This window comes from Trachymyrmex septentrionalis, unplaced genomic scaffold, assembly GCF_001594115.1.
Source record: "Trachymyrmex septentrionalis isolate Tsep2-gDNA-1 unplaced genomic scaffold, Tsep1.0 scaffold134, whole genome shotgun sequence".
Lineage (NCBI taxonomy): Eukaryota > Metazoa > Arthropoda > Insecta > Hymenoptera > Formicidae > Trachymyrmex > Trachymyrmex septentrionalis.
This window is the reverse complement of record NW_017304482.1, coordinates 16,148-29,568: the sequence shown is the minus strand read 5'-3', so window position 1 is coordinate 29,568 and position 13,421 is coordinate 16,148. Positions and strand designations below refer to the sequence as shown.

The following is a 13,421-nucleotide window of genomic DNA, read 5'->3' as shown; positions in this document are numbered from 1 at the left end:
TATATATATATATATTTTAAGCTTTTGGCTAAGCAGATGTTTTAAAAAACAGATTTTATGTTAATTTATATCAATTTGTACTGTTAACCCTTACCTTACAAGATACAATTTGGTGCCTTATTCATACAAACGGAGAGTGACTAGATCCGTCAGTTTTTCACCGATTCAAAATGATTAAAAGAATCTCTAAAAATTCACCATACTTTCAAACATGTCTAAACCTCAGATATTGTTCCTTCTTTTATTTATGTAATTTTAATATTGTTGACAATGTTGACTCTTAAGTATTTATCATAATGTGAACATAATTTTAGACTAATTTATATCATTGCGTTGTGTCCAGATTTAAAAAAATCGTATTATATTGTAATCACATGTAATCCATTTCATATCAAACTGTTTCTGTAATCCATTTCATATCAACCGTTTTTATGTCATGAAGAAGTTCCAATTAGAAGATATGTTCACGGAGCAACTTAAATAAATTTCCGGAGGAGACTACTTCCTATAATCTGAAGAATTATCATCATCCTTTTATATTCAAACATGCGAGGAATTCATGAGTTTCAATATGATTAATAAATTGCGAGATTACCAGTATGCCTGTGGCACCAAGTTAAATTCTACTATCATAATAAAAATTAAAATCCAAGTAATACTATCTTTATCATTTAATTAATCCATTAAAAATGATAGTATTTTTAATTTTTATACAATGAAACCTAAGTATATGTATATCTAATTGACGTTCCTATTCCAATCTAAATGGTTTAAATTCCTCTTAAATGAAATAATTATATCACAATTTATTCGAAGACATTTTCTCTTCCAACTAAAATAGTGGTTATTTAATTCTCTTTCAAAACATTACACATAACGTTATCACAAAATTACGTTATCTTGCTTAATTTAACTATTACCACAAAAAGTTAAAGAATTAACCGTAAAAATAAAAAAATTTAACTTAAATAGAAAAATTTTCCATGTAAAAACACTTGGCGCTGCTAGATTTCGATAATAAGATAATAATAGTAAAATGAATGTAATAATTAGAAAAATAACATAAATAAGAAATTAAAAAATATGAATATTTAAAAAAATTAGAAAAATAACAAGCATTCTCAATGAGAATTAAAGTATCTAGGATGTGTATATGTGTGGTTGAGTTATATAGAGTCGTGTAAATTATGAACATTGTGAATGCTATTAAGTTTAAGTAAAAAAAATAGATTTATTCGAGAAATCACGTATACTTAGCGCCTTTTTTTATCTTTTTTAAAAAGATAAATCTTTATAAGAATATTTTTATAAGAATATAAATAAAAGATGTAAATATACACATTTATGAATATTTATGCGTGTTTATACATATTTATATATATTTATGCATAAACAATTTTTTATCGGGATGATATCATCTTTACCATGTTAATGAGTACTTTATATACTGTGTTCGTCGATAAGTATTAGATAGTGAATGTAACAGAAACTTTTGAAACATTGAAGAGAGTCAGTCGATCGCAAACTATACACTTTTGTATGTGAAATTTAAAATATGATGTCATGGATAAAGGAACGCATTTTGAACTGGTTTCAATCTCTGGTTTTAAGGACCATTAACGAAGTGCTTAAACACATGGCATTTATCATGGATGATAACAGACGTTATGCGAATAAACAGATTTTGAACAAAACAGAGGGACACTCAAAAGGGTATGTATTTTTAAAGAGAATTTGCAGACACACTGGCTTGGATGTCCATTTGTCTCATACCTTATATTTTATTTACGACAGGTTAGACAAAATGATTGAGATATTAAATTGGTGCGTGTATTTCGGTATTGTAGAAGTCACAGTTTATGTATGTATTTAGTATAGAGAACTTTAAATGTAGCAAAGAAGAAGTTGATAATCTTATGGACCTTATAAAGCAGAACTTCAAGGGTTTGTTAAAAGACAAGTGTGTGTGACATTTAGAATTTTTTAAATCAGGTATTACATCGCAGCATAATATAGATTTTGTTATTACATTACAATTTATATAAACAATTTCTAAGAAAAAATTGAAAGACGATGGAATGTGCATTCGTGTAATTGGTAATTTGTCCCTGATACCAGAAGATATATGTAAATTAATAGCTGAAGTTATAATTGTTACTGAAAATATTAATAATTGTTAGGGATAATAATAGAATGTTTATTAATTATGCTATTATTGCTTATACATGTAAGTATAATTACAATAAACTATATTTATGTTTACACTTGATTTTATATATTATGCTAAGCCTGCGTTTAGGAAGTGGGCTATCAGCGCAATCGCATCATCCGTTTCTCTGTTATCTTCTTGTTTTATGTCTCGTAAACAGTTAAAATAGAAAAACGCAATAGTGCTAACAGTATGCTCCCAGAACACAGCTTCTAATCCGATTTAAAAAGATCATTGATATATCAGTGTACTCTCTGGACAATTAGTTTCGTGACGTATATATAAAATGTTTAATATTTTATATAATTTTATACATTTATAGTTATATATATAGTTATATATTTTATATAAAAGAACTATTTTTGCTTCAACATTGAATAACTCGATGAAAAAAAATCGTACGGAGCTTCGTAAAAAAGTAAATTAAAGGTAAAGATTTACTCTTTTGAATGATGTAAATCGCATTTCTACCTGTAAAATGCTTTTTTAAACATCCCGATACGACAATTTTTGACGAAGTTGTATCTTGAAATTTGCCTATTTTTGCAGAGTGAACAGGTGTAGCGTTAATTTTGTTGCCCAGTGTATAACAAGATTTAATATTACCTTGAATAAATTTTATGCCAGTTAAAGATTGATTTATCTATGTCTATTCTGATGCGAGTGTATGTACTTTTTTGGACAAAATTGAAATTTTTAGCAGGATTCCCTTATGAGCTATCATTAACATGTGTTCAATAAGATTTTTTCAATTTGAAATTAATTTTAAATATTCTTCTTATCATTATTATCCTATCATTATTATCTTATCATTATTTGATCCAATGTTTTAAGACAACTTTCTTTTGTGTTTGGAGTGAATTATCATCTATCATTAATTTTTCTTCTTATTAATAAATATTTTTTATACGTAGTAATATTTTATATGTAGTTTAATGTTTTAACAGAATGTACAACATCAACAAATTTAATTGTGACTTCTCCTTAGACATGCAAAGGACAAAATTTTAATGCTTGTATTGCTGAAGAAGCCTCCAAAGAGAGTCGAAACGTTAAAAGATTATTGGATAAAAGTTCAAGAATTAGTTTTGCATACTAATTATCACGCCGACTCTCAATCGCCATGGTTTTTAATTTTTTTTTTTTAATTTGGAGAAGTCTATTGTGGAAGATTATTTCTGAGATATTTCTGAAAACTTTCGGTGCTGTGTGAATTTATTTAAGAATTATCTTAAATACAACAAGTGAATTATTAATTTCTCTAAAATAATGCGTCAAATTTTTTCTAAAATTATACGTAAGTAAATTCATTCGCTTAATTCGCTATAACCTCGTAACATTTTTTATAACTTAAAAGGGCTCCTTTCCCGAGAAAACATATTTCAAGCGGTTTAAGAAGAGGATAGAAAGATTGACTATTTTTAAATGACAAAATATCGTCGATCTTCTTGACTTCATCATCAATTGATAAATTGGCCGTTTCTTCAATTATGCTATCAAATGAGCTCCTTTCCGATAACGTGGATATTATATGTATCGACAATTTACATCGATCCTTACTATGTACATTTTCCTAAGAGATTTTATATGATAGAAGTACTATATTAACGTTTCAACTACTAAAGTTATTTTTCTCAACAGTTATATCTCATAAAATGATAATTTTATATTCAAGAGTAAATTGATTACCTTAAAAAAATTAAGTAATTGCTGCCGTGATATCGTCTTTAAGTAAGCCATTTCAATATTGTCTCGATCGAAGTTATATTGTTGGGTTTTAATCTCATACCAGTACAAGTCACACTTATCAGTCAAATTTTTTTCTTTTTCCAAAAGTAATACAGCTAAAGCATTCTTATTTTCTTCAAAGTGTTCTTCTGTCATAGTAGATATGTGATTCTGGAATGTAATTATTAGTAATATAAACTTCAATAAAAATATAGCCTTGTATTATCACATAAAAAATAAGGTAATATAATTGATATTGATATTATAAGATATTATATTATATTATAAGATTGATATTATAATTGATATTATAAGATATTGTGTGATAAATGTAAGAAAAGAAAATATAGTTCCATTAATTAGTGCATTAATATGTACTATTATTTTGTATACTGTTGGGAAATTTATAAATCGATTGTGTGTGTGTGTGTGTGTGTGTGGATTATTGGATATAACACATGTTATATATTCCAAACAGTTCACTCAAATCTTTGTTTGACTATTTAACATAAGATAAATGTGTTAGAAAACAACACGGACATTATGCATTAAAAAACGATTCTAAAAAAGGTACTTATAAACTTAATATTGACACACATTGTAAACAAAAGTATATTTTTTAGTATAATTGACATTTATGATATATTAAATTAACAAAAATTTCATTCGGACATCTTGGGATTTATTGGGTTTTAAAACACACATTGTAAACAAAAGTATATTTTTTAGTATAATTGACATTTATGAGATATTAAATTAACAAAAATTTCATTCAGTCATCTTGGGATTTATTGGGTTTTAAAACACATTGTTTTTACTTGTTGACTTACTCATAAATTATGTCATTTTGGCACTAAGAAACATTGAATATAAATTTAACAACATTTTTAAATAACATAATCATTACGTTAAATTAATCTTCAGATACGTTAAAAATTTCAACATAAACGGTTAACAAGAACATAAGTGGTTCCTAATACAAATACATAATATTTTTTACCATATAAGATATGATTATACTTACCAACATGGAGTCTAAAAATAAATTTATCCGTTTTTCGACATATTGCGGGTGTTTGTCACTTTCTACAACGATATGCAAGCCTTGTGCTACATACCATTGACTTGCATCACTAGATACTGTATAACCTAATTGTTCCTTATTTCTTAAAGTTTCATAGCAAGGTTCTTTAACAATTTGTGCTAAGAGCTGTAAGAGCATATTCGACTCTGTTGATTGTAAACCAGTTGGATAATATACCAATGTACAAGAATTTTTATGAATATTGCTTTCTACTTCAAACAGAAAGTGGCAACCTATAAAAACATATGACATATAGTTACAAATTGTTGCATACTGCATTATATAAACAATATTAATTTAAAATCTAATCTAATTTCTAAGATAAAAATTTTATTATAGATAAAAAAATGACTTCAATAACAAATAATTTTCTGTTACTTCTATTTAAATCTATTTTAATATAAAAAAGAAATATACTTCATATATTTTTTTTCTATATAAAATAGATTAGGTTGTTCATTTTTATATTTATAAATTTTTTCTACAATAAACCTAGCATTTATATGAAACTGTGAGAAAATAGAAATAATAAAATTTTTTATGTTGAAATTCTTTAACTGCCAATTGTACCAACATTACTTCAAACAAGGAACTTAAAATTCCTTTCCTTTCTACCTCTCTCTCGGCTTTAAAAAAATCCATGGAGTAGAAAGATTAAAGTATCCGGTCGTAAAAAAGGATCGATTCAAGCTTCGGAAAATCATTTTACGGAAGAACAGATCCGAGTAAAGCTATGATCGGAGAAACTATGAACTAGAAGATTTTATCAACAGTTTGTGTGCGCTCGCTAGTATCAGGTATTTGAAATATTGAGCCTATTCGTTCATTTACATTTTAATCCAATAGAATAACATTTTATATAAATTGGAATTTTCGTAACAAAAATAAAATGCATATATGTATACGTGTAATCCGTGCATATTATCATGTAGTTCAGACAATATTTTCAACTTTTCCATTAATATTCTCGATGTACATTTTTCCGTATTATGAAGCCGTATTATGAAACCGTATTATAAAGCCGTATTACGAAGCCGTATTATAAAGCCACTTTAAATTCTTGAGTTTGATCTCTTTTTTATTGCGCGAGTAAATTAAAGATAAGTAACGTTAGTGCAATCGACACGCATATTAATTTTTTGAAATTGTCATAAATGAAATTTGATCATATTATACGCTTACCATTTTCTAGTTTAATTTCACGGGGCAATATTAGTTGCTGTTCTAACAAGGGTATTATGTTGGGCACTCCAGTTGTCAACTTAGACTCAATTAGTTTAAGTATATCTGTAGCTTCCGTTACAGTCACATTACCATGTATTAAGCACTCGACGTGCACATTACAGAATAGCTGTGGTATAAACTGCTGGAGTCCCTCGACATTTAAATCTACCACAGAATAAATAATATCATCAGATATCTTAGAAATATTAAGTATATGTGCTGTATATCATTAATATGCGCCGTAATTGTGCTAAGAATTAAAAGAAATTTAAAAAAAAAGAGAAAAAAAATGATTTTTTACAAGTACACAAGTGTACAAAATAAAAGTACAAGTTCTCTTTTATGCTTACAGGTAGTAGCTTCCAGTAATTCTTCGTCGAGCCAAGTTTTCTTTGTTAATAGGTCCGTAAGATACCTGATAGCACGACGATCAGGCTTTTCAGCAGCTAAATTTTTCAAGTCCCTGATATACTGTAATAATTCTACATAAATAAGTACCTAATAAGTTACTTAATTAAAATAGAAATATTGATTGTATTTATTGTACGTACTTTTTCCTTTAAGATTTCATATCTCTTCGGATCAACTTTAAAATTTATCATTCGATCCATGATTTTTTCTAACAGCACACGTTGTTTGTCATCATAACCATCTATAGAGAGCTATAAAAAGAATTGATATTTCTTTTAAATTATGAATGTATTTTTATAAAACAGTAGATACACATTATTACATAGGAACAGAATTGAGCATATTTACAAATAACAAATTAGAAATAAATGATTTATGAATAAGCAATTTATGTATATATGTAAAATAACAATTGTTTTAAACATTATTAATGTTAATAACAAATTGAACAATAACTTATTCGAATAAACATTCAAATTTATTTAAATAATATACATTATGTTTTATCATTATTATATATATGTACTCACTGTTATACCATATTTAGAACTATTAAATTCCCAGTTTAAACCAGCTAAATGAGCAAGATATGTATATTTGTTAAGAGAATCACGAAACAGATAAGTAAATATACTAGTGTAATTGTAACTAAGGGGATCCATAGAAGCAAATGGACTATAATTAGAGACAAAACAAACATTGTGCATAAGTATAGAACATATTTTTTGTTATAAGAAATTATATTTAATTCTCATCTTTAAATAAGAATATTTTAAGAATCATAATTGCAAAATTAAGTTTTTTTTTTTAAGTAGTTTCAATAATAACTAATTTATTAATATTATTTAGGATGCACATTATGATATCTACTAATCTCATTATATTATTAATTAATAAAAAAATCATTTAAGTTACCGAGTTAACTTTTAAGTTTACAGAATATTTCAAAATTACATTTAAAAATATTTCAGTATTAGAATAGCAATATATCTTTCACAAATACATACCTGAAGAAATCGAAGATCATCTTAGCTTTAGGCACAAAAAATTCATCGTCTTTTTGATACCAAAGTCTTATAAATGATGTATCCTCCAAAATAATGGGAAACTTTTCAACAAAATTTTTTTGTTAATGTATATAATAATATGTAAATATAATCATAATGAGATCAAATACGATAGGGCAAAGGACCATGTACAAAAACAAGTCAAAGTCAAAATTATTGCATCTCATTTTTCTTATTTATATCACGATCTTTTAACTTTCTGTTGTGTAAACTAATCTTTAATAATAGGCATATATTTTTGTGAAGTTAGTACAGAAATATATATTTAAACTTCACATATATTATTATATAAAAATACATGTGTAAAAGAGACAGAATTTATTTTAAGTTATTCTAACATTAATTAAATTCTATTTCATATCAAATTTCACGGTATAGGTTACGCTGCATTTTGCTTTGAGTATCACAATGTGATCAAAAATTAATATTATAAAAAATGACATTTTTAATTACGTTAGTTTGTGGCTTGATATCAAATGCAGTTGCTATAAATTCATTCTTAAGAGGCAATTTCAAGTCGTCATTAGAACCAGGAGAATTCCATGTGTTCATTATTTCCTCGGATATTTTCACTTTCTTATATTTAGTGCCATACCAACTTTCAATTTCATCAGTTATATTTTCATATGCTTTTGCAGTTATATAAATCATAATATTTTGCGGGATCAAATATCCCATTATTTCTTCGATTAAGTCCGGCTGCCATTCAGAGCCCGCCGAACAAATTTCATTCATGAAAATTGTTTGCAACTCTTGAACATACCATTTCACATAAGTAAGAGGCGGAGACATTGTTCCAAATCGATACTGTATATTGTCAATATCTTGATATTCCTGCAAATGTACAAAATGCATTTCATAATTAATATAGGATATTGAAGTACAAAATGTCTAGTAAATTGCGATAGCACAATTTTCCGGACATTCTACATAAAATTATAATTTATTTCGTTATTTACATCGTAAAACCATTTGATTGGTCCTTTCAACCTAAGCATATTGATATATTGAAACACCAGTAGAACAACATCTTCAATATGCTTAATACCTTCTTCGGTCAAATCGACACGAATATTGAAAGTACTGAAGCCTCTGGCGAAATAATGTAAGCCGGCTGTAATAAAGTCATAACACCATCCTTTAGCTTCCAAAGCCGATAATAATGAGCCTTCTCCTTTATGTTCAAGCAAATAAGAAACGTAACGTTCGGGCTACATTGATAAATTAACAATAAATGTAAAAAATACATACGTACATTCACACACCACACATACACGCTCACGCATATGCACGCGTACTCACACACATATACAAGTATCCTATTTTAATTTTCCCAAGCAAATCTCGAAAAATATGAAAAATATTGAAAAATGTTTCAAATAAAAATTCATTTAAATTAATTTAAATGAATGTTAGTTCGACATCTTAACACTCGGAACTGTAAGAGCGCTTCGTATTTAACGTTTGAATATTTGAGTTCCATTTCCAATCAGAAAAATGGAACGGTTTCGAGAGGGATGTCTTTTGGTCAAGTTGTTTTTTTTCTAAATGGAGACATTAAAAAAATGTACAGATCGTCTTCATCTTTTTAAATGGAATTGTATGTTTTTCTATACAATATGATATTCTTCTAATTATTCTGCATATAAAAGTATTAAGGCAGTGATATCAAAAAAACCATTAGTTTACGAGTTAGTTAATATATATTTTATGTCAATATGTGCCAGAATAAAATGTAAAATATTTCATAATATCTCGTCCCCCTCAAAACCATTCCACTTTCATTTGAAACATTGTTTTATATCTTCCATATTTGGAAGTGCGTGGACGTGTGCGTGTGCGTGTGCGTGCGTGTGAGTATGTATATAAAACGACAAAAATATTGACCTTTTTTCGAACACTGGAACGAAGCAGCTCATTCTTATAATTTAGAACGCTAAATATGACTGCGATTTTTGAAATTGTACCAGCACGTCACATATTGTAATTATATTATTGTATAACAAAATATCTAAAAATAGTCCTTTCTTGCAACTTTAACTATCAATTTCTTAAAATTGTAATGTGATGCAACAATTTAAAAAGCGGATTCGTAATCGACCAAAAAATTATGGAAAATAACTGTTCTCGTTACAGTGTTTTGTCTCGTAATTATATTTAAGAAAAGAACTAATAATAAGACATAATATTCATTTAAAGTATCAAAGCCAATAAAAACGTATATTATATTACCGAAGACCGGTAATGTTGACGCATGTCTGGTAAAGGAAACGAAATGTCTAAATATCTTATATCCTTTATTGGAACAATGTACCACATAGTGCGGAAATGTTCATCCTTGAATGGATGTTCAGGCCATATTGGAACTTCAATTTCGTTGTTTCGTACCTCACAAAACAGATCCACTACCATATTTTCAAGTTCATCTAAACTCTCTAAGTAAAAAATTTATTTGTTAATATTATGTATAGTAACGTTTTCAGATGTTTTTATCATAAATAGATTCAATAAATTATCGTCGTACCTTTGCCACAAACACATAGTGACATAATATTTGCAGAATAATACTTTTCATAAAACTCTAACAGTTTATTTCGAACATTAATGCCCTTTTGTTTCGGTATTGTATCTAATGTTTCTCTATTTCCTATGTCGAATTTCGAAAATGGATGATCTGAGCTCGCAGTTGACCTGATTAATTGACAAAATCGCCACGAATCATCAGCTAAATTGTTCTCATATTCTGAATTTATAGTATTTACTACTAGCTCAGTCAAGTTCTCCGTAAAGAGAGGCGTCAAGAAAAATTGAGCAAAACGATCTAAAGCGCCTTTCAACATCTCGGTAGCTATATCGAAATAATAGATGGTGTGATCTAAATATGTTGTTCCATTACTTGTACCACCATTCTGTGACAGAAATTGATTAAAATCATTCTGTTGAGGATATTTTTTCGTTCCTAGGAACAACATATGCTCACAAAAATGTGCTATTCCAAGTAGATCATCTGGATCGCACATAGAGCCTGTAACACATATTTTATCTCTAAACTTTGAAATTAATAATTTGACAATTATTAATAAAAATATGTTAGTTCCATCACATTATAAAATATAATACAACAAAATCCAGTAAAAAATGTTAACAATATTAACAATATAAAGTAGTTAAGAAAAATATACATAGACGACAAAAAAAGTCAGAATATTGACTCGTGGCCTAAAGGCTTAGGACAATCGTACGGAATGCATGAGATTCGGGTTCAATTTTCTCCATATGTCTGCGGTCGATTTAAGCGCTTTCAGTACTTCTATTCTTATTTTACGTCTAAAGAATGGTAAACACAGAATGATGATTACAAGCACTTAAAGTGCGTGAGCGTACAAATCGACTGCAGTCTGTATTTGTTATAATTTATAAGATATACAAATCGATTTTATAAAAATATTCTTATGAAAATCGCTAGAAATATCGAGCAAAATAATATAATTACCTGCATTAATGTTCATTGCAGCAGCACTTTTATTAGTTGTTGGATTGCTTTTTAAATGAACTTTCATTTTATTAGTGAGTACTAAGTATCTATATGATGATGGGTCACTATATTCCCCTATCCTATCATCATATCGCTTTTCCACACGTTCAGTCGACATATTGGTCATCGAAGCAATAAATTCAGAAGTTTGATTTCTAAACATGAAGAAAATGCAAATAAAAATTTTAAGAATGCATGAATTTGTTAATCTATTATATCGCTATGAATCAATAATGTTGAAAAATATTCTAAAATTAGAGCGGAGCTATTCCGTTATTTTCAACTTCTAAGTGTAATACAAAATTAACGGCAACAAACAATATCTTTTTGCAGTAATGCTTATAACTCATACAATCATGGCTACTTGTTAAGAGCACAAGTATGATTTTTAAATATTAAGTATACGCTGCTCAGAAATATAAACAGTGTCATGAGAAATGAACGAAATATAGTTCCGCTGTGCTCTATATATTAAGTATGTATCTATAAATGTAACAAAATAGTATATAAACTTTTACATGGATTATGTAGTTAAGTTACCATAGTTTATTATTATTAAGACAAAATATTTTTTCTAGTCTCAGGCCAGGTTTTATCTTTTTCAGATTTCATTATTCCAAATCAAGTTTTCCTTCAATTTCCATTTATGTTGTAATTGTACAGGTGCAAAATAAAAATATGTTGTATGTTTTGTCTCTCATTTCCTTTTTTCATCATGTTTAAATGACAAATATAGGTAGGAAAATAACACAAAGTTGAAACAAAGAAAAACTTAACTGTAGATAATTGATAAAAAAAAATCAAATGATAACAACATATTACTAGAAAATAATTTTAGTTGATGGTTGTAATACTTTTCTTTACTTAATGTTGTCGATGTATTTATATGTACGTAGCAAATTTAAATTAAAAAATATAAACATTGTATTGCGTTAAGAAATTTTTTATGCTCGAATATGTAAACATACATAAATATGTAATATGAACATTCATATATACATAATTATACATTGGGTATATCTATATCTATCCATTTCGTACATTCCGGTTTTTTTTAAATAAAATTACTATTTAATATTTTGATAATATTCCGGGATTCGGACTATAGTTATGATGTGGCCAGTGCCATTGATCGACTCCAGTTATTCAAAAATTAAAGTCTTTATTTCCGAGCACGTTGTTTTACTCGACAAGAGCCAGAAGAGAAGTGTCGTTCACCTCTCTGAATTTTTTATTCGACTTTATACCAAGAGAAAACAATTTGTTTTCCGACTGTTCTAAAATGTTTCGACTTCTCGGTTTAAAATTACACGCGATCTAGCAGTTTATTTTTTTCGCGAGATGCAGCGGTTGCATCTCATTTCCCTAGCGGATTACAGCATGTGTGGTCTTGCGCTCGACTGCTTTGTCAGATTATTAGGTATATACTTCGATAATCAAATGCGATTTATCACGCGTCGTTGATTATTCTCGCTTTCGCTGCCGCTGTTTATGTTCGTCGGTATAACTGTCTCGAGTATATCTGTTGACCTTTTTTTTCTGGCTCGAACAACTAAGCGGCCTTCGCGTGAATTTAGCTGTCGGTATTTTTCACGGCGGGGATTCGTATGTGCTATTCTTTTACATAAAAGAAAAACTGTCGTTTATATTTAAATTGCAGCTAGTGACGATAAATTCGCTACAATATAATAAAAATAATAATAATAAAAAAACATAAAAAATAATTACCAGGGTAATTTTTCTATTATTTCTTTTAGAAAAAAACAAGAAATGTAAAAGAACTACTTATATAATTACATATAAAATTATACATAATTTTATATGATAGTTTCCAGAAGCAGATACGTTATATACATAAAAACATTCTCTCTCTCTCTCTCTCTCTCTCTCTCTCTCTCTCTCGCACGATGCTTCCATAATGAGAAAACAGCGTAATATTATTTCACACAAAGATCTTGTATTACCTCATAAAAGAAAAGAAAAGTGAAACTGATAAAGCCACTTGACGTCGTGTTGAGGACAATGAAATTTGAACGGAGTTGCTGACAGTCTCCCGACGTTGTCATGAAATCATGCATCGAAGGAGTCGTCATCAAAATTACCAATTGCGTCAAACCACTTCGATTTAATGACCGACGTAAATATTCGATATATGTTAATGTC

The 13,421-nt window shown here is 28.1% G+C and overlaps 1 protein-coding gene and 1 pseudogene across 1 annotated transcript; one reads left to right on the top strand and one right to left on the bottom strand.

The window, feature by feature from the left end:
- The first annotated feature begins 1,555 nt into the window (after nt 1–1,555).
- Nucleotides 1,556–2,425, top strand: LOC108757172 (annotated as a pseudogene).
- A 1,079-nt stretch (nt 2,426–3,504) lies between these two features.
- Nucleotides 3,505–13,242, bottom strand: LOC108757203 (insulin-degrading enzyme-like). Its single transcript, XM_018501619.1, has 14 exons — nt 13,223–13,242; nt 11,217–11,413; nt 10,248–10,748; nt 9,956–10,158; nt 8,683–8,934; nt 8,165–8,557; nt 7,664–7,764; nt 7,187–7,331; nt 6,797–6,907; nt 6,596–6,716; nt 6,204–6,410; nt 4,962–5,254; nt 3,899–4,108; nt 3,505–3,782 (listed from the first exon to the last, which is right to left on the bottom strand). The coding sequence occupies exons 1-14, from the start codon at nt 13,225–13,227 to the stop codon at nt 3,525–3,527; spliced, it is 2,997 nt and encodes a 998-aa protein (XP_018357121.1). The 5' UTR covers nt 13,228–13,242; the 3' UTR covers nt 3,505–3,524.
- Between the last annotated feature and the right edge of the window lie 179 nt (nt 13,243–13,421).

Excerpts from the sequence above, each read along its gene's own strand:
- LOC108757203 (XM_018501619.1), bottom strand. Across the intron at positions 10,749-11,216 it reads TGCAATGAACATTAATGCAG|GCTCTATGTGCGATCCAGAT; the intron begins GTAATTATATTA and ends TATGTGTTACAG. Across the intron at positions 7,332-7,663 it reads ATGATCTTCGATTTCTTCAG|TCCATTTGCTTCTATGGATC; the intron begins GTATGTATTTGT and ends CTCTAATTATAG.